Genomic DNA, 21,814 nt, shown 5'->3' on the forward strand with positions numbered 1-21,814 from the left:
TATTCTATTAATATAATGATCGACATTAATTTTTCAAGAAGATTCAATATTTTAATATTAGCTCATACTTATAATTAATTATTTTCAAAGCAACCATCACTTACAGTTTGGATACAATACTAAATAACAACTTATTCAATAGTTGATTTGGAATTAGAAATCACGTCTCTATTTCAAAGTAAATATTCTCTAAATGGCCAAAAACTTTAAGTAGGCTAGAGTGAGTTTAAAGTATTTAACTATTGTCAATGTCAATCAGTCAATCCCAAGAATATAAAGCCAGTTTGTTCGTTTTGATTTGATTTAACCTCAAAATTTGACATGTATGAACACATGATCGCACTACAGCCAAAAAGGTTCTTCTTCAAAAATAATCCACCACTCCTTAACCGCTTCTAGCTAAAAAATCCAACTGTATTTATTTGTACTGTATGTTATTCTTTCAATTTATGACCTTATTAAAATCAGGTGTGATTATTTGTTTATATTACTGTATTCTGTTTTGTTTATTCCAGCTTAACTTAACCAATTAATAGTTTTATTAATGCTTATGAAGTCAATTGGGGTGAAGCCTGTGGGTAACAGCTAGTTTCTATAAAAATCATTCTAGAAATGTTTTTAAAAGTTCAATTTTTCCATTATTTTATAGGAAAATCACCATTAAAAATAAAAAAAAACCCACAGCCATTCTTAGGAGTTGCCTCCCCCAAGAATGTAATTAGATGTTTAGTCTCTTCATTTAAATATTAAAAGAAATTAAACTGTGAACAAGTTTAGTTGAAGATAGGCTATCAATTGGTTTCCATCACACTTCCTAGTATTGATATGCATAGGTTGAACATAGGCTAACCAAATACTTACAGCAAACGTCTGCAGACCAATTGGGTCCTCGAGAAGTTTTTCAAAAGATGAAGCCCAGCATGACACACCTTCCTCTGGGTCTTCATGCTGCAACATGTCAAAAGTAGATCAGAACAAAGCTACACAAGCCAAAGACAATCAATATAAGGTTAGTAACAGTTTTGATAAAAAAAAGAAAATAGAGGAATTAAATACCCCCGCCGCAGCAAACTTGCAAACTAAGAGAAATTCCATTTGCCTAGTGAAATTTTCACTCAAATTATTTCTAAAAAATTGTCAGTTTTATTCCCTATTACAGTAAAAAAACCATCACGTTAATGAGTACTTAGCTTTTCTGATTAGGTAATAAAGTGTGTTTTTTTGGTGAAGCTTTTATAGCTTTGGATCATGTTGATTTGCAAACTCGTTTGAATAAACAAAGGTTTATACGTTTGTACCAGATTTTATCCAATGATTTCTGCTTGAGTTATCATGACACACACACACACACACACACACACACATTTATATATACTAGCTGTGTGCCCGTTCTACGCACGGGGATCTTAAAGTAGTCAGTTGAAATCTTCTTATATTAAGAACAGCAGTTGGTTTGCATATTTTTAGATAAGCTGGCAAAACTATTATATATAAACCTTTGCAAATACAGTATCTGACAGTTTCAAGCCAAAACACATGCTTCGCAATTAAATGTCACCCGGATCGTGTTAGTCCATATGTTAAATCCAATGATTAAACTAAAAATGCTTTATAGGCCTAGATCTATGAGGCATAGTCCTAAGGTAGGCCTATAGTTGAAAGTTACTTCCCACAATGGTTCAAATTATTTAAAGTACTACCTCAACCTCACCATTTAACACTTTATTCGGGTTGACATTTTAATTATCAAGGTGCTCTTGTCCTTTTCGTGACACTGAGAAATAAGGACATAAATGCGTTACCAACAGACATACACACAAAAATACAGAACTTAATTAGGGAATTTGCTACGTTTTAAGCATAACAAAGTACATATAAAATTAGTATTTGAAATTTGTATTAATGACATCAAATTTTATCATACCAATCTATATTTACTTGGACCGAAGATGACCCGAAATACTGTCAAAATGGCGTCTTACTATGTGAAATGAAGTACTATAGACAATTTAGATTGGTATTTTATAATAAAAATTACCAAAATAAGCCACAAACTATTGATACATAAACAACGTAAATCATAAACAATTCATGATGGTTTGCTAAACAAATGTTTTACTTAAATGAGTTATCATTTTCTTAGCATAAACTAAAATTTTGAATTGACAGAAAAAGCAAAACTTATACAGTTAAGACATCAATTAAACTGAGTACGGCTATAATACGACTGTATAAATAAGGTGAACACCAACGATAACTAATTTGTAAATTACAGTGATGTGTTGGTACGTAAAAATGATTCTTGCTGCTACCAACGGTTCTAAGGAAAGGAACCAGTACTAAAAACCAACGTTTACAGTTAAGAATTACGTCCGACAAATTAAATGCGTTGATCAAGTCCCAAAGTTATTGATTACTTGGTTTAGGATTTTCTCGTAAAAGGTTATTGGTGTCAGTTTGAAAAAAAAAAACAACCTCATACAAACAACTGTTTGTTATTTAATAGATTACGTAGGCCTATTCTCTAAACAATGATTCGTATATCTTTAAACATTAGAATGAAATGTGACAAAAATGACACAACACTGGGTTTTTGGACGTTTGTAATTTTATTTCTTAAGTAGGGAGGCCGTGTATTCTAGGGAAAATTACCGGTATCAAGGATCGTCGTCGAAAAGGTTATGAATAATTGGGTAGGCGTAAGTACCCAAGAGATGGGCTATGGGCCTATTGGCTGTATGGTCCGGCGATTGCATCATACGGTGAGTAGGAACAGAAAGTGACACATCGGAAAAGCAAGTTTAGCATAATCCATAAACCGTAAACCTCTGTTACAATCACCCACTGCAGTTGTGATTTTTTACTTTACACTTACACAACCGCCATTGAAGCGCCGTCAATGAGTGGAATCCTTGTTAGTAAGCTATTGGCGACGACAATTAATAAATTCAAGTTTCCCAGCCCTATACAACACTGATTCAAAGTCTTCTTTCTGGTTCCTGACCTGGATGATGCCTAGTTATTAATTATTTAATTTACGGTTACACTATATTATTCCACTTGCGATTAATTAAATCCGTTATGTAAGACAACGTTTTTAATGTCACTTGGATGGGATTTACCTTCAAAACGTGATCGGAAATGGTTGCGGTATTTGTAAACAACATTTGTAAACATATCAGTGACAGCTAGAAAAAATAATCTTGATCCAAACAGCTGTTCGTTATTTCATAGATCATTATGTGAAAAAAATTGGACAAAAACTTGACAAAAATCGCACAAAACTGTATTTTTGAACGTCCGTAATTTTATTTACTAAGTAGTGAGGCCATATTTTAATGGCTAAAGACACTCTCGCCAATCCAGTGAATACATTAAAATGACTTGGATCTTGATAGGTACTCTCGATTTCCTGGAGAAGATTGCGTAAAATGCCATCTTGAGTGTTACAGAAAGACAGACAGAAATTTAGACGAGACTTGTTTCGGCTTGTTTAATGTATGAAACGTAAAAATAACATACAAATTTATGATTCTGAGCAATATACAGACAAAACTCAAATTTTATTTATATAGATATATCTAATATATAAAATTCTCGTGTCACAGTGTTTGTCTGCAAACTCCTCCGGAACGACTTCACCGATCGTAATGAAATTTGGTGTGTAAATTCTGTAGGTATGCGAATCGGACGTAAACTATTTCCCGTTTCGAAATTCTTAAAAGGGCCAGTGGCTCTGGAGTTTCCCATGTTAACCTTATGAGAAATGGAATTAATGAATCTTAACAGCTGTTTCAATTAAACAAGTTGGTTCTGTTCTATGATGTTCAATAGCATTAAAGTTACAAGGATTACCAACAGGGTGCAGCACTATTATTTCTTTTACATTTATGACAACAGCTAATTTGCAACCAAAAGGTGAGTGAGCGTAGCGAACAAACTTCAACCTGGAGGCGAGTGAGCGTAGCGAACGAGCTAACCTGGAGGCGAGTTAGCGTAGCGAACGAGCTCCAACCTAAAGGCAAGTGAGCGCAGCGAACGAGCTCCAACCCAAAGGTGAGTGAGCGTAGCGAACGAACTTCAACCAGGACGTGATTGAGCGATGCGAACGAGATCATCTTGAAAATTAAACGTAACGGTACTTTCTTTCCATCGGTCTGTCTTAGGGGAAACCTATAACTTAGGCGATACGAAGTTCGCCGGGTCAGCTAGTAAAACATATTATTAAGTGTATGGTAAATTATAGCTAGTGATTTTATCACAGTATTTAGAATTTTGACCAGTGAAAGATGCATGCATCTTTCACATTACCTGTTATCAATACTTACAGTAATTTGCAATATATTTTTGTTTATTTAGATTTAGATAATTAAATGCTTGTGTGTTTTATGTAAGAGACCGGTCGAAAGCATGGTTATTTCACTATCAAACGTCGACCTTTGGTTAGGGCACCAGTAGCCCAATTACAAAAGGCCACAGTATTTAGAACAGTATTAATCCAAAATCACTGTAGCTTAGAATTGAACCAGCAACCTTAAAATTTAATCAACTTGGCAACCAAGACTAAGACTAATGTACTGTATGTATGATGGTTTACATAATAATTGAGATAGCATCATGTAATACAGTCAATGGTACTACGTCTCTCATAGATAGTATTCACTGGTCAAAATTCTAAATACTGTGATAAAATCACAAGCTATAATTTACCATACACTAATTACAGACTGTCCCAAAAGTCCCGAACCAGTTTAATAACTCATAAACGAAATGAGCTATGATAATAGTATTTCAGACACTATTCCTGACTAAAGAAAATCTATTTTTATATGTGTTAGTAACTATTGCCTCTGCCCCCAATAACCAATTTGGGGGGGGGGGGTTGCCCCAAATTTGTGAATGTAAACTCCTATCGAGTACAACCTATCGTTTTAAAGGTAGTATCATTCAGTAAACACAACAGCGCAAGCCCGAGGTCGATAACTTGCTCCTGTCCAAAACGACTGACCTTTTAGTATTACTTATAATCATGTAATTTAAAATTGACCACCATTGGTTGTATTAAAAACTTTTATTATTTTAAAACATAGTGAACACACGCACTAAAGAGTTTAAAGTTTAACTTTTTTGTCACACTTGCCCTCAATAGGGGTTTACATTTAAACATTTTTGGTGACCCCCCCACATTATGGTTTTTGGGGGCAAGGGCAATAGTGACTAACACATTAAAAAATAGTTTTTTAGCCAGGAGTCCTTTCTGAAATATACATATTTTCAGGACACCCAGAGTCCAAAACTTCAGCTCAAATACTTTAGTAATTTGTAATATTATTATAAAAGTAAATTTATTATTTGATTAGATTCAACTAACATAAATTCCAAACTCGTTCCTGACTCTCCATATGAGCAGAGACAGCAAGTCCTGCCTCAGTCTGATGGTATCCATTTCATGTCACAATGTCACTGCATACACACTGACACTATTATTCACTATGTAAGGAAAATGTCTAATTCATTTATCAAATGTAAAATCATTGGGCTTGACAAGGAGGGATTTATAATGATTTACGAGATCATATTGTTACACTTTTGTTTTGTCTTAGCTCAAAAATATTCTCGGTTGCTTGTTATTATTTATAACACACTATCTGACACTCAAACAGCACTAAACAATTACACAACCTTAAAAAACATTAATTATCTGTTGACTGTTTTAGAATATCCTTTTAAACTCCACATCATTAGGCCTACCTACATTGAATGAAGAAATGCACAAACTATAAAAATTTTCTGCATTAAATAAATAAAATAAAACTATAATTTTCTAGACTCTATGTTTTAATCGAGCATTATAAGTTTGGTAACAAAATATAATGTTGAGACTAAGACTATTTAAATTAATTTAAATTTAAGTTATTTATCACTGGCGAGTGACATGTTCTGCAGTTAGAGTACAGTACTGTATCACACCCACATCACAACACAACACAACACAAAACGACGACTAGTGACTGTACTACTGTGTGATGGTGCAGATGTTGCGAATGTTTTCTCTTTCACTTTCCCGCGCCAGTGAGAGCGCCGCGCCGCGCCGCAGCGCCCAGAACTCCCTCTTGGCCGTGCAACAATAAGAATACGCACTTCACAACTGTACCAGGATCACTAAATGTCAATTAATTAGCAACGCCGACTACGACGCTGGGCGCGGCGTGTGTATGTCGTGCCGAGTTCAACTCACTGAAAAGTAGCCAAGTCAATAAGGGTTTTGTGTCGGAACAAATAAGTGATCAGCAAACGTATATACCACTAGATGGCCTACACACACATGAATATGTACCCAAAAGTCCCCTAAAATCTTCCGCTGCTTCTCCACCACATCCCCTCAAAGTCAGGAATTGCAAGGTTTTACTAAATTTCGCCTATATACGATATGGTTCATTGGATTACGATAATTTGTAAATACTGTAGTTGTATTCTTTAATAAATTGTCTAAATTAAAGTGTCAGTCAACTATTGCGATAATTCCAATACTTTATTCAAAATTCAATGGTTAGGTAAACATTAAATTAAGCAAATTACTATGCCGACATTTTAGCTTTTCTGCCGTAGTTTTTTTATTAATCCTACTAATCCTACTAATATTATAAATGAGAAAGTTTAGATGTATGGATGTATGGATGTATGGATGTATGTTTGTGACAAGTGAACGCGAAAAATACTGGTCGGATTGGGCTGAAATTTGGCATGATGATAGCTCACATTCCCGATTAACATATAGGCATATTCTTATTTCAAAAATCCTTTCGGGCTCCGCCCCAGTGGCTCTGGAGTTTCCCATGTTAACCTTATGAGAAATGAAATTATTGAATCTTAACAGCTGTTTCAATTAAACAAGTTGGTTCTGTTCTGTGATGTTCAATAGCATTAAAGTTACAAAAATTACTAACAGGGTGCAGCACTATTATTTCTTTTACATTTATGACAACAGCTAATTTGCAACCAAAAGGTGAGTGAGCGTAGCGAACGAACTTCAACCTGGAGGCGAGTTAGCGTAGCGAACGAGCTAACCTGAAGGCAAGTGAGCGCAGCGAACGAGCTCAAACTAAAGGTGAGTGAGCGTAGCGAACAAGCTCCAACCTAAAGGTGAGTGAGCGTAGCGAACGAGCTCCAACCTAAAGGTGAGTGAGCGTAGCGAACAAACATCAACCAGGACGTGATTGAGCCATGCGAACGAGATAATCTTGAAAATTAAGAAGTTAAACGGGGCAAAGCCCGCGGGTTACAGCTAGTGGAAAATGAAAAACACTTCCTCTGTTGTGTCCTTCTGGAGATTTTCATAAACTTCAGTATAGGATCCACATACAGGGTGTCCCGGAACTCTCTACCAAAATTTTAGAGCATTGTTTCTGAGTTAGAAACATATGTAAATACCATATTTAAATTGTCCGAAAGTCCTTATTTACTTAAACAGCCGCCATTTTGTTTTTTTCACTTATTAATTTTTTTCTAAAGAATGGTTTAACATACGAAATTGAAACTTTGCAAAAACATTTATGACAACCAAACAAAGCTTCAAAAAAATTATGAAGATTTTCCAAATTCATAAAACAAAATGGCGGCCATTTAAAATTTTGTTTATTAAATAACCCAAAAAGCGCTGATTTTACAAAAATTTTAAATGGCCGCCATTTTGTTTTATGAATTTGGAAAATCTTCATAATTTTTTTGTAGCTTTGTTTGGTTGTCATAAATGTGTGTGCAAAGTTTCAATTTCGTATGTTAAACCATTCTTTGAAAAAAAAAAAAAATAAGTGAAAAAAAACAAAATGGCGGCTGTCTAAGTAAATAAGGACTTTCGGACAATTTAAATATGGTATTTACATATGTTTCTAACTCAGGAACAATGCTCAAAAATTTTGGTAGAGAGTTCCGGGACACCCTGTATAACCATCGGCAGGAGAAGGCCCACTAGACGGGAGTCCGAGCCTCGGCCGCCGCGCAGAGTTTATGTGGTTACGCAGAGTTTGGGTTTTCCACCCATTAAAAAGTTAATATGCACCCTTTTTGTATATGCAGTATCTGACACATACCGTGCAGCAAGTTACCAGTGTTCATAGTCTATAAATGGGTCTATAACTGGTCTCAAAACTACGAGCAGATTTAGTCGATAAACAAACATGGCAAACGATGCAGGAATTATGTCTACGTAGACACAGTGTAATAACTATATCAATTATTTACATTAATGCGACAATGATGTAACAGTTGCTCACCTAGTTAGAAAACGTAGTTTTGGTATAAGTCACACTAGGCCTACTTAATCATCAGTGGACATTGTACATGTATCTTGAGGGATAAACCTAATGGACTAGAATTATACTTATCATAATTTTTATCATTATGGTTCTGGCTAAAGTTATGTGAACCAGAGGTCAAACATAATAACGGAGACTACGATGTCCACCTCCCCACATTACAATCATGATAATGGAGACTACGATGTCCACCCCCCCCCCCCCACATTACAATCATGATAACGGAGACTACGATGTCCACCCCCCCCCCACATTACAATCATGATAACGGAGACTACGATGTCCACCCTCCCCCCCACATTACAATCATGATAACGGAGACTACGATGTCCACCCCCCCCCCCACATTACAATCGTGATGCTTCCTCAATTAACTGGACTTCGTAACGGCCAGACCCCGTCATTTGTAAATTGTAAAGAAAGTTTACTCAAACTTCGTACTAAATGATTTTTGAAGTCATGTATAGAAAGGGCAAGAATAATAATTAATACTTGATGAATGGGCGATTACTAATCACCAAGGTTTGTTTTACAAAACAATTTTAAAGTACTGAGTATAGTATTCTAATCGCTAGTAGCACAGACAATAGACCACCATGGTCTATTGTCTATGCTAGTAGTTTATACATTACTAACAAACCATAATGCAATTCTAATATGATAAGGATAAGTAAAGTAAAAGGATCAACGACGTGGGATCAGGGTATGTCCTAATCCCTTGCGGTGGTGCGGTCTATGCGAGAGTGATGTGTGATCTAACACTGTTCTCCATCGATGATTCTAATTAAATACCACCACCGCAGCAAACCTGCAGACTAAGCGAATTTCCATTTACCCGGCTGGATTTATATTATAATATTCCCTAAAAATTTTCAGATTTATTTACTACTACCGTAGCAGAGTACCCGTCCTTGGTACGGGGCTGGTATATAAGTATAAAATGCTTATTGCAGTTATACTCAAGATTTGCATTTTCAATGGGGCGGACACAGGTTGATAAAATTTGCTTCTTTAAATTAACGGTATACTATACTATTACACATCTACCATAGCCATAATGTTCTACCACTTCACCTAAACAATAAAGAAATATTATTTATTAAAAATTCGCAAAATATCACAAATTGTTCATGAAATTAAAAACATAAACAACTGTAAACAATCCTACTTAGACAGTTCTCATTTCGTATCACAGCTTTTTGCTGCTGCTTAGTTCAAATTAGCTGTTTTCATAAATGCAAAGAAAGAAATAATAGTGCTACACTCTGTTGGTACATCTAATAACTTTTTAATACTTTTGCATATTTTAGAACCAACTTTTTTAGTTGAAACAGCTGACAAAATACTTTAATTCCCTTTAAATATGAAAACTCATAAGGTTAACATGGGGAACTACAGAGCCACTGGGGCGGAGCCCGAAAGGATTTCTGAGATAAGAATATGCCTATATGTTAATCGGGAATGTGAGTATCATCATGTCAAATTTCAGCCCAATCCGTCCAGTAGTTAATGCGTGATTGAACTTCAAACACACAAACAAACAAACACACAAACTTTCACATTTATAATATTAGTAAGATTTAAAATAATATTTAATTTTAGTGAGTACTTAGTTTTGCTGCTACGGGGCAGATATTGAGGTGTTTTTTTCTATTGAAATGTTGATAGCTTAGTATGAAATGAACAAAATTGCCAAATTTGATTAAAATATATTCATAATCAAGCAAAGTACAACAGTTTAATTATTCTCCATAAGAATAACGTGGAAATTTTGAATTTACATTTTTTTTATTATCTCCGTAACCATTGGGCATAAAAAAAACGCTTCATTATACAAAATTATTTATTTTTTTAAGCTCTAAAAAATGGTTTGGAGAGAAATTATTAAATGTTGTGATTATTAAATTCACCCCATACAACCGCCTCCCCACCGTAAACCACCGTTCCCATAGTCCGATTATGCTGGTTCACACACAACTAGTAGAACCCCGTCGAAATCGACGGTTAATCTTGAGGTTTTATGTAAATTCAGCTAACTGCGATAGATAGAGTGAAGTCATTAAAATCTTAGTTAAATGAAGGGAGGATAAGCATAAAAATAAATATGACGATTGTGTTCCCTAAAAACGTGATTGATGAATTCGTTTAACACAATATTTCCTACCTTTTCATCGGCTTTAGGTTGCCCAAAAGGTTTTTTAGGAGTCTTATAATTGTTTGTTCATGAGTTTGTTTCATGTCAAAGCCACTTTCACTATATGGGAGAATGAGTTCATATAATTAGTCTATCATGTTACGGAAAGAGTCAATATTTATTACTACAACTAATTCAATCTGCTTTAGGGAAATCATTCAGATTGTATCCGGATTAGTAAGTAAGTCTTCATCTTTGGTCATAAAAATACAGAATTTTATCAGCATATTAAATCATTTTTTTTATTTGATAAAAATATCTGATTTTCTAGAAAGCAGTAAGATTCTTACTTCGATCTAAGCAATTTTAATTCCTCTCTTGCCACATCGACCCATGTATTAAATCATCCTGTTCTTACTTGATAATTCATTAACTTGTGGGATAGTTTCGCCTTGGCCAGATTGATAACATAAAGCTGTGCATGTATTTCGTGGATGGAATGAACCATAATTGTAGGAAATTTGATCACAAATCTTGAACATTTGCGGAACCAAATCCATAACCTAGTCCAGCCTTGGTAAATTATGCAAATGCGATGAGATGTGATGACACTGTTGTGTTTCCGAATGCTTTGTATGTAGTGAGGTTTAGATGCGTTGTTCGACCTAGCTACATGTGTACAGCAAAGTAAAAACCCTGTACACATTTTTCTAAATACCTGAATTGACATTAGTTCACCTACTTCACACCAAAACCATAGATGAAACATAATTTGTTGAAACTATAAAAAACTTGCCATGCAGTGGAGAATCAATTTAAAATAATAAAAAGTAGTGTAAAATTATCCATATGGTTGAAATGTAAACAAAATTGCAGAGTGAACTTTAAAGGCCTCTGGGGCAGAGCCCCAAGGAAATTTACATCGTTTTTCTTTTGAGGGCTCACCTACAGACCAATACCTTTCTTTAGACACCCCTACCAAGTTTCTACACCCAGCCGCTCTCTCAAATTAGCTGTGACAAAAACCCCGTTTTCCTCCATAAGAATAACATGGGATGGGACTTTAAAGGCCACTGGGGCAGAGCCCCTAGGGAATTTACCACGTTTCTCTTTTGATGGCTCATCTACAGACCAAGATCTTTCTTTAGACACCCCTACCGAGTTTCTACGCCCAGCCGTTCTCTCAAAATAGCTATGACAAAGAAAAACAGTTTCAAATTAATATATAGATTTACAGTAGTTGTGTCTGTTAGGGTAAAAAGATATCTTTCTTTTCTTTTTTTGATCTAGGACGCTAGGCACATGCCTGGGATTTTTTTTCAAATTAGGGGTTGCGGCTTTATCACTTAGATAAAATCCATTGATAATTTGGCGGGATTTAAACCCGGGACTTCAGGAACCGAAGTCCCTTGCTCTAAACAATAGACCAGCTCGCTCCTCTGGAAGATATCTTTATGTCATTCATAAACATCACTATACGTAGGCTAGGCATAGAAGTTAGAACTCGCGGTAGGATGTAAACTATACGAATCGTCCTTGAAGCATTGAATCAATTCGTTACGACGAATAAAAGCCTTGTTTGTGGTTTAACGAGCACTGCATAACTGGGCCGAGTGAAAGTTACTTCCAATAGTTATGGATTAGACCAACTTAAGGAGTTTTTACAACATTCACTTGACAGACGTATGATTAATTCATCCAGACCTTCAAATTACCTTGGGACAGTTTTCTAAAGGTGTTTGCAGGCGGGTTTACCAGTCAACTCTGCTATGTATACAATAATAAAACCAGGGATTTAGCATAAATTGAACCGCTATATTTAGTTAATAGTGTACATGTTGCTCGAATTCGAGCAATTGCAAATAAGTAAAGTAGTTCTTATTTAAAAACTAATAAAAGTAATAATTTCCGATGAGTTTAAAAGACTCAACTCATATAGATTACGTACCTAACAGTTCCATATAATCAACATTTCTTGTAAATATTATATCATTTTTCAAAAGCTGATCTGGGTTTTTAGTGTATTCTACAAATATTTTCCATTTATAGCCGCATTAGGTTGTCCATGTTGATCTTCGTCAATGATAATGTAGTCTGCATTGTCCCATTGTCGCCAGTACGTTTACAAATTTCAGTATTTTTTTATAGCGATAACATTTTGTTAACATTGTCGATTAGCAAAGTGGTCCCACTGCCGTGTGGCTGTGACATCACCGGGCTGCCTCCATGGGTGTAGCTAGCGCGCGGCACATATAAAAACCGCTCATTTAAATGCTTCCCTAAATGTACACAATTAAATTGTCCGTATGAAACTTATATAGTTATAATCTGCATTAACTACAGAATCTGATGGTCCAAAAAATATTTTAGTTATGATAAATAATATTTTTTTTAAAGGGGAAAATTATAAGGATTAGGTACAAACTTGTGAGCTACAAAAAGTCACTAAGCGGGGATTTTTTTATTTTTGGGATAGGAACAAACTTTGAGCGAGAAAAATATTCATTAATAGTTCTACTTCAATAATTAGCCTCAAAATTCTCGATAAAACCAACGTTTATTGCTTATCAGGAAGTACCTAAGGCTTTATAAACTTGGCGATCACATTACATCGTTCCGCGCATGTCCGCATCGTGCTGTTTATAACATGATAGTAAAAAAATGTTATGATCCTGATAAAACAATTACACTGTTTCTATTAGTGAAACAAGTAATTAGTGCTAAAACTGAATTTTAAGAATTGTGTAGACTTAAGGCTTAGAATGTTATTTTATCTTGTTTGATATTCCGGTACCCCTTGTCATATATTCGAATACACTTTGTTGGGTATTTTTTAGGAATGTGTAATGGTTTAGGTAATTTTATATTGTCTGTTGAACAAAGTGTTTATTCGTAGAAAATAAGTAATAGAGCGTTTTAATGCGATATTATTTTTATTATAATAGTTGTATCCTATTTCGCTGATTTTAGCCACTTACTCATCTTCTGATAATTTTTCTTCTATTTTCTTCAGAAACAAACAGAAGACGCGAATAACAATGAATAGTCCAGTGCAATTAGGTTATGACCCGGACAAAATTGATAACAGACTGAAAATTGGTGGAAATGTTCAAAACAATGTCCTGAGTGGCCCACACAAAGTCCCAAGAAATCCCAGTTGGGGAACGGCCGCCATCTTGAAAAAAACGGCCGCCATCTTGGAAATTTAGATTTATTGCTGTATCTTTTTTTAAGTAATTGTCCGAAAGGCCTTGTTTATGTCTCAAATTAAACGTTTTGGACTCATGTATGAGGTTAATATATAATTAAAGAGTTTATTATGTTCTAAGCATATATTATATTTATATTAACCTAAAAATATCCATAATAATGATATAGATACGGTTATGTCCCCCCTTTTATACGAATTGTGGATATTTATAGGCTGCACGGTGGATGCGATGCTCCCTGGTGTGGATTAACGTCCGCACTAGTGAGTAACGACTATCCGCAGTACTATTCTGATAATTAGACCAATTCGTTAATTACAAGGGGAAAATGTGGTTCGGATTCCACTATAAACTGTAGGTCGCTTAGTTGCCATTAGCTGTATGGGCTATTAATTGACATCTGTGTCTAAGGAACATGTTTGCCTTAATAACTAACAAGACTACAAGATCGCGCCCAATCGCGCCACTCATCCTACACTCATTCTTCACTCATGTTGGGTTAAAATACGCACATAGAGACGTCCCCATCTTAAATAATTGATATAAATATACAAAATAAGCTTTTTCTCTTTTTTTTTGTAATGGGCTTCTTTAAGAAATTTTAATAGGGTTAATCTACTGAAATTTCTTGCAGCCCACAATGCTTAGTCTTTGGAATTGGTTAAATATAAATATAATATCCATGTAACGATGATAAAGCTTTAAAGAGAAGACAACTAATATAGCTCATGCAATTATTTCTGCAACTCGACCACGATCTTTCATATCGCCCCTGCTGCTCGACTTTCACAGACACGGCTTGAAGTTTCTGTTAGGCATTCTATCGTAGCTCGGAGTTTGCTCGACATACAAGAAGGTAGTAAATTATGAGACTTCGATAGCTGATAATGTCTCACCTTCAATAGATGGCGAAGCTTACGTTCAGTATGTTTTCGAGAACGTGGATTACAACGTTAAAACACTTGATGGACAGGGAACTCTTCACGCAATGGGAGACATTGAGTGCATAACACCAGCCGAAATGTGTCAATGCAAGTGCTCTTGACACAACTCAACTGATCTTGATGAGTGGACTTGTTGTGTTTGAACTTGATGTGTTGTTATCATGGCTTTCAGCCAGTGACACATTACCAACGTCCGCCAAAGCCTGGGACATCTTTAGTAGTGTTGGGAGATGTCAGTATAGCCCTTTCCAAACCAAAAATAGTAGATGCTTGTCTTGCTGACACCCTATAGCTCATAACTACCAACTGAGTGACAAACCAAGTCCAGGTTGAAATGGATTCATGGATACAGTACAACGACCCTTATGGTCTTAATTGCACCACGATGCATGGATACTGCACTGGACACGAATGTGCCAACCGCGGGTTTAAATGTAAACCCCCTTCAAGTGACATCTAAATTTAAAGTGTTTACAAAAACGTTATCAATGGTGAAAACCAGACTTTGCTATTTCATCTCTATTTAAAATGGTAGCCCGTCAAACGTTATGGGAAATCAATGTTAATATTGGCTCGTAAATATTAATATTAAAATGTTCCTCGCTTAGTGACTTTTCAAGTTTCATTATTGTAGTTTCTCTAAGTTTGTTGTTATAAAACCAATTTACTTGTGGTAAACTAAAAACTGTTTGGATATTTGGATTCTACAGTTAATGCAGAATAAAACGATATAAGTATCATATGAGAAATATGTTCGTACAACGGTAGGGGAAGGGGAGCATGTAAAGAGTGAGATTCGCTGGGGTCCGCGGAATTGGCTAACTCTGGAACTCGCTAACCCCATGTTAAACGCCCTATCTTCAAATTTGGTCGATGAGAGGAACTCGCTAACTTGTTCGGTTTCGGAATTGGCTAACTCCGGAACCCGCTAATCCACTCTAGAGCCGGGTTAGCGAATTCCGTCCTCGCACGGAAGTCGCTAACTCGGTCCCTCGGCGGAACTCGCTAACTCCCAATCAGAAGCCTCGCGAGCCGTCCAATGGGAGCCAAACACGAATATTTTTGGCCAGTGTTGCCGAAAGTGTAGTACCTATATCGTATCGGTACCATAATGTCGTATCCTACGATTATTAGGAGTAAGAGCAACGTAGTCGATAAAATAAATATATTTAGAAGTATGTTTAACATTATTCCTATGATTATTATTGTGGAAAATGCATTATAGTCTTACCATAGACTAACCAACACAAGTAAACTTTACATCCCATTGTAAACTTTGAAGCTCGTTTTTCGTGTCTAGTTCATGTCCGGTGACACTGATCGCTAGTGTCGACAAAAGTGTGTTTCTATTATTTTATAGTTAACTTCATGATTTGTTTTTTAATGTTTGGTTATATAACTAGGGGACGTGTTATTAGTTTTGATTAGAACGTTTTATTTGGTTAAACGAGGTTTTAAATTACTGAAAACAAGAAACAATTGTAAACAAAACACGACCTCTAAAGACAGTGCACCGGACAGAACTAACAATAAAACTGTCTTTAGCTGATCCATTAGGATGAGAAATCTACTAAGGGAGTATGTTTTATCTATGATAGTAGCTTATTGGTATGCAAAAAGATAAAAATGCACATTTAATTTGGATCTATTACATGTTATGAAATATCTATTTTCGTAGTCCGCCATTTGTTTCTTTTATTCGAATAAATACCATTTTGTAAATTTCTGCAGATAAAATTATTCAGTTCGTATTTTATATACTGGGCTTGTAACCTTGAATCATCTATAATATTAAAACGAAACTGGGTTTTTTTATTTCACGATTCTGAATCAACCACTTGACGGATTTTCATGATTTTTGTGTTGAAAGAAAGATAATTTTGAGAACTAGGGAATGTCGAAGCCATAATTTTAGTTTAGAGATTCAGTTTTTTAGAAATTAAGTTTTAATTTTTAAAAAGTCTAGCAGCCGACGCTAGCAATTTAAAGTATTTTCAATGGTGGTTTAACTAACAGCTGGTTTATAACTGTCATTGAAATGTTTATGTTACGAGTTGTTTGTTTACAAAAATATTGTTCGTTAGTGTTTGCCTACATACTATTTCACTTTAAAATGTAGATAGTTTACCCCTATCTATATTTGATCTACTATAGACATTCTAGAACATTACATAAATTGTCATAAGATAATTTGCATCGTGTCAATAGGTGATAGACGACAGCATATTTCCTCGAGGGACTTTAACATTTAAGTTTAAGTTTAAATGTTAGTATTTCGCTCGGTGTTAACTCAATACTGTATCAACGTTGGAAGCTCTACCCAATTAATTATCTGAAGGGCTGTGCTACGTGATCGGACACAAGAGGCGGCACACATCAATGAGACATGACCTCCTCTTATCACTAATGCCAACCATCAAACATTTGATGGCTGTTGTCGACCATAACTCGTCCAATACAACTGAGCTACTGATAAACTACTTGGACTGATAAAACCCTGATCAACTGCGTTTGTAAAACCATTACAATCCTAAATTGTGTAATAAGGTAAAGATCGAAGATCGGCAACGTTATCAAAACTAGTTGCTAAACGGTTATAAACCACTCCTTGGCAATATTGTTCAACCACTTGCTTCCAAATATGTCTCCGTGTATATAGCCGTGCGTTTCTCTCGACGTAGACTACTGAATTGGAGATTGAGAAAGTCAAACGACTACAAACAGAAAATCTCGCAAATCAAGTATGTTCAATAACAAGATACGAAATAAGTAGTTGTAAGACGTATTTGAGCATACAAGTAGAATACACCCGCCGCAGCAAAGCAAACCTATTTCCATTTACCTGATTGGATTTTCACTCAAATATATGCTTAAATACCCCCGCCACAGCAAACGTGCCGACTAAGCGAATTTGTATTTGTCTGAATTGTTTTTGAATTAAATCTATTTGAAAAACATTAGGTTTAACGAGTACCTAGGTTTGCTGCTACAAATATTAATATACAATCAATCAATTTGTCTAGTTTTATATATCCATAAACAAGCAAACTACAACATTTTACAATATTCTCCATAAGAATAACACGGGATTTTTAAATTCACAATTTTTTGAATTTTTCCTTTACTAATAACACCGTACAAAAACACGTTGATATACAAAATTATTTGTTTTTTAGCTCTTTTAAAAGGTCTAGAGGGAGATTGGGAAATTTTGTGTTTTGAGGGTCAAAAATGAGAAAAACTAATTTTTACCCCATAAAACCCCCTGTAAAATCCCATTCCCTTGGTCCGATCATGCTGGTTCGCGAACTCACTCAAGTTTATCCCTCCTTACACCTTTAATACAAATTTTACCAAAATCGGACAAACATTACTCAAGTTATCACGTTAAAGAATTAGATTGTAGGATTCCTCACTTTTCTCCTCTTGTTAATCGGTTGTATACCCATTGACTCCTACGACTCTTATTTATAATAAACTATATTTTTAACAGACTATTAATTGTCGGATAGTAAAAATAATTGTATTACGTTCCCTGGCTCTGCATAGTTTGCCATCTTGAGCTAGGTAAGATGTCACCTACAACAACGGGGACAATTCGAGTGAGCGTTGAGAAATCGCCGCGCTACGTGTCGCTCACCGCTTGTATCGTACCTGAGGTCTAAGGAGAAACCTCCAATATTCCAAGATTGGTTGTAGCTCACTTGGGTACCTACACTATCAAAGCCAAGTTGACTGACTCCGGTCAAACTGTCATACTACGCAATAGTCTGTAATTCTTGCAAACTGACTAAGAAGGCATTTCCCGTAAAGGTTACCTTTGCCATGGCTCTAAATAATGCACATGGACGGACAGAGGCTAACGAAGCAGGGTTTGTTCGTGACAGACTCCGTTCTTTTACACATTGAGTTATTTGTGGCTTTATCCAAGGTGAGCTTTTTCAATGAAAACTATATCTGTGTAAAAACAAAGTCATCCAAACCAAAATCGTATATGGCCACATTATTACTTCAAACATAGTGTTCAAAGAGGTCCTGTAAACCTCTAAAATCGTTATCTATACATAAATAAACAATATAGTTTGAAAAAGTTAATTATCTAAAATGTAAATCCACATCTATTCCCAAACTTGCTAGGAAGTTTTAACCGTATTTTGTGCTACTTAAATAAATGGGATTTGAGAAGGATTCAGTGCGAATCGGTGCACTGATTTCGAGCACTCACTGAAGCGGCAGTAATGGGATCGCTAATACTGTGGTGATTTCGAGCATGGAACCTCCAGGTCTGGAAGGACAATGCATCTATCTGTTCATTGATGAAATACCTTAAAATCTATCATTGATTTTGGATCCCATGTAGCCTAAAAATAGGTGTTCACAGTCTGAGTTAACAAAAACGTGTATTATAAATTTAAGTAATACAGTTCAATTTTTTTTCTTAGTTAAATTGTGGGTGTGAAACCATTTTAAGGCATTTTCAAAGAACCCACATTATACAATTTTGCATACTGACCCCGTTGCAAGGTATGGGTATAGTGGCTAGTTTTGTATAAATGTCTAAATCAAAATGTATTCGAACGAGTTCGTGAACAAGCATGATCTGACCATGGGGACGGAGAATTATGGTGGTTTTATAGGGTAAAAATTGGTTTCCCTATTTTTGAGCCTCAAAACTTAGGATTCCCCGATTTCTCTTAACAAAATTTTCGAAAGTATTTTCGTACGGTTAAAAGTTCAAATTATTCAAATTTAAAATTGATTCAAATCATTTAATTATACGTTAATCTAAAACTCTCAAGTTATTCTTATGCAGAATAAGTTAACTGCTGTAGTTTGCTTGTGTTTGGATATATTTGATCACGTTTGAAAAATTGGTTTATTTCATCCTAAGCTTTTATTATTTCACTAAAAAAACACTCTAAATTACCTTTCCCGTGTCAGAAAAGTACTAAGTTCGCGTTAAACGTAATGGTATCTAAATAGAGAATAAATCGGACATGTTTAAGGAGATATTTAAGTGTGGATGGAATAAATATTTGTTTATTTAACAATGGAAAATGAAATCCAATATGGATGAAATTCGCTTACAGCTTAGCAGCGCCGGGGATTTGTAAAAAACCCCTTGTAAATAAAAAAAAAAACATGGAGTAGCCTACATAATATTTACACACGTATTGCATTTTTAGTAATGATTCACGCAAAGAAGGGTTTCAAAGGTACAGCACGCACGTTCTAAGGGACGCACCCGGAACGGCAGCGGTATGCAGCGTATGACTTTATGACAATTATGCCGAATAACAGCATGAAAAGAATAACGGCATTCATCTTCCCCTGATTAATCATCCTTAAAGTTCTAGGAAGGCCAAATGCTCGAAATCACCATAGGATTAGGGTACCCAGTATTGCCGCTTCAGTGCAATGCTCGATTTCACCGCGTTTTAGGTTTTCGTGCTCAAAACCAGCATTCGCAAGGGTCAGCTAGTAAATATGAATGTAGACAAAACATAGCGACATTAATTTGATTGAAATCTGTGATCCATATAAGGAATTAAGTCGTGAGATAATCAGCCCTAAAGTCTTTATTTACAACTAATTGGAAGGCTATCTTGAAAAGGGTATTCAACTCAATTAATAGCCTATCTTTATTTATCAAGTACATCTTCTATATATATAAAATCCAATGTACCGCTCGACAGATTGTAATGACACTTTCAGGCATTATTAGGCATTATTCAAGGATGGTTTGTGTGAAGTTTGGTGCAGATACATCAAAAGGGCTCCGCCCCAGAGGCTCTGGAGTTTCCCCTTATGAGTACTCATATTTCAATGAAATTAAAGAATCTTAACAGCTATAAAATCCAATGTACCGCTCGACAGATTGTAATGACACTTTCAGGCATTATTAAGCATTATTCAATGGTTTGTGTGAAGTTTGGTGCAGATACATCAAAAGGGCTCCGCCCCAGAGGCTCTGGAGTTTCCCCTTATGAGTACTCATATTTCAATGAAATTAAAGAATCTTAACAGCTGTTCAACTAAACAATTTGATTCTGTGATGTTCAACAGAATTAAACAGTTAATAAGTTTACCAACAGGGTGCAGCACTATTATGTTTTTAAATTTATGACAACAGGCTAATTGGCAACCAAAAGGTGAGTGAGCGTAGCGAACGAACTTCAACCTGGAGGCGAGTTAGCGTAGCGAACGAGCTAACCTGAAGGGAAGTGAGCACAGCGAACGAGCTCCAACCTAAAGGTGAGTGAGCATAGCGAACGAACTTCAACCAAGACGTGATTAAGCCATGCGAACGAGCTCATCCTGAAAACGAACGAGAATTTGATATAAAACCACATTAGGACAGAAAAACGTTTGTCGGGCCAGCTACAGTAGTAATATATAAAAGAAAGTTGTGTTAGTTACAGCGTTTATAACTAGAAAACTACTGAACCAATTGGCATGAAAATTTACAGGGATATTCCTTAGGTACTAGAGTAACATAATAGCCTGTTTCCGTTTCGAAAACCCTTAAGGGAAGCGTCCTATGGCCCTTTGCAGTTTACATGTTAATCTTATGGAAGAATGTTTTATTTTGTTTACCATGCCATTAAATTAAATTAAGGAAACAGCTGTTGTAATGATAACCTAATTTAAAAAAAAACAAATCTATGCATAACAAATGGGAGCTATCAAATAGGTTTCTATTCCATTTGTTTTTTTACGAATACGAGGTGTTAGCCCGTCCTACGTACGGGAGTAGTCAGTTAAAACTGTGTAGGCCTATAATTCAGAACAGCTAGTTTACACGTATAAAGACAAATTTTATTGCAGCCTACAGTAGAAAGAGTAATTATCAATTGAGAAGTGTATAGGCCTAGTCAATGATATCACCTTCCATCGCATACCTGCCTCTTCCATAATCAATATCACCACAATACAATTACTCATACTATACACAATTTCCAGTAGGTCTGAATAGAAACTCCCTAAAATAAAACGAAAACGTCCATTAAAATTCACAGTACACATAGTTATAACGTTGGTGTCCTGACATCGTTAAACGAATCGTCCACACACATCCTTTATGTCAATTTCACTGCATCAATTAATTGCTAAATAAATAAGTGTAAACAATGAAAAGTAAACACAACAACATATTACTTTGTTTTGTAAACAGCTGAGTCAAAAATAAAATAATATTCATTTGGACAAAAG

The 21,814-nt window shown here is 35.4% G+C and overlaps 1 protein-coding gene across 5 annotated transcripts in view; it reads right to left on the reverse strand.

Annotated features, from left to right (window-relative positions):
* Nucleotides 1-21,814, reverse strand: part of LOC128985163 (regulator of G-protein signaling loco) — a 123,350-nt gene that overhangs the window by 65,587 nt on the left and 35,949 nt on the right. For all 5 annotated transcript variants that reach the window (XM_054404576.1, XM_054404569.1, XM_054404561.1 and 2 more), the window contains exon 3: nt 862-948. In XM_054404576.1, the coding sequence (XP_054260551.1) occupies nt 862-948 (87 nt within the window). The remainder of the gene's footprint in view (nt 1-861; nt 949-21,814) is intronic.

This window comes from Macrosteles quadrilineatus, unplaced genomic scaffold (assembly GCF_028750875.1).
Source record: "Macrosteles quadrilineatus isolate MER2022 unplaced genomic scaffold, UCM_ALF_1.0 Scaffold_1__1_contigs__length_201487025, whole genome shotgun sequence".
In the NCBI taxonomy this organism is placed as follows: domain Eukaryota; kingdom Metazoa; phylum Arthropoda; class Insecta; order Hemiptera; family Cicadellidae; genus Macrosteles; species Macrosteles quadrilineatus.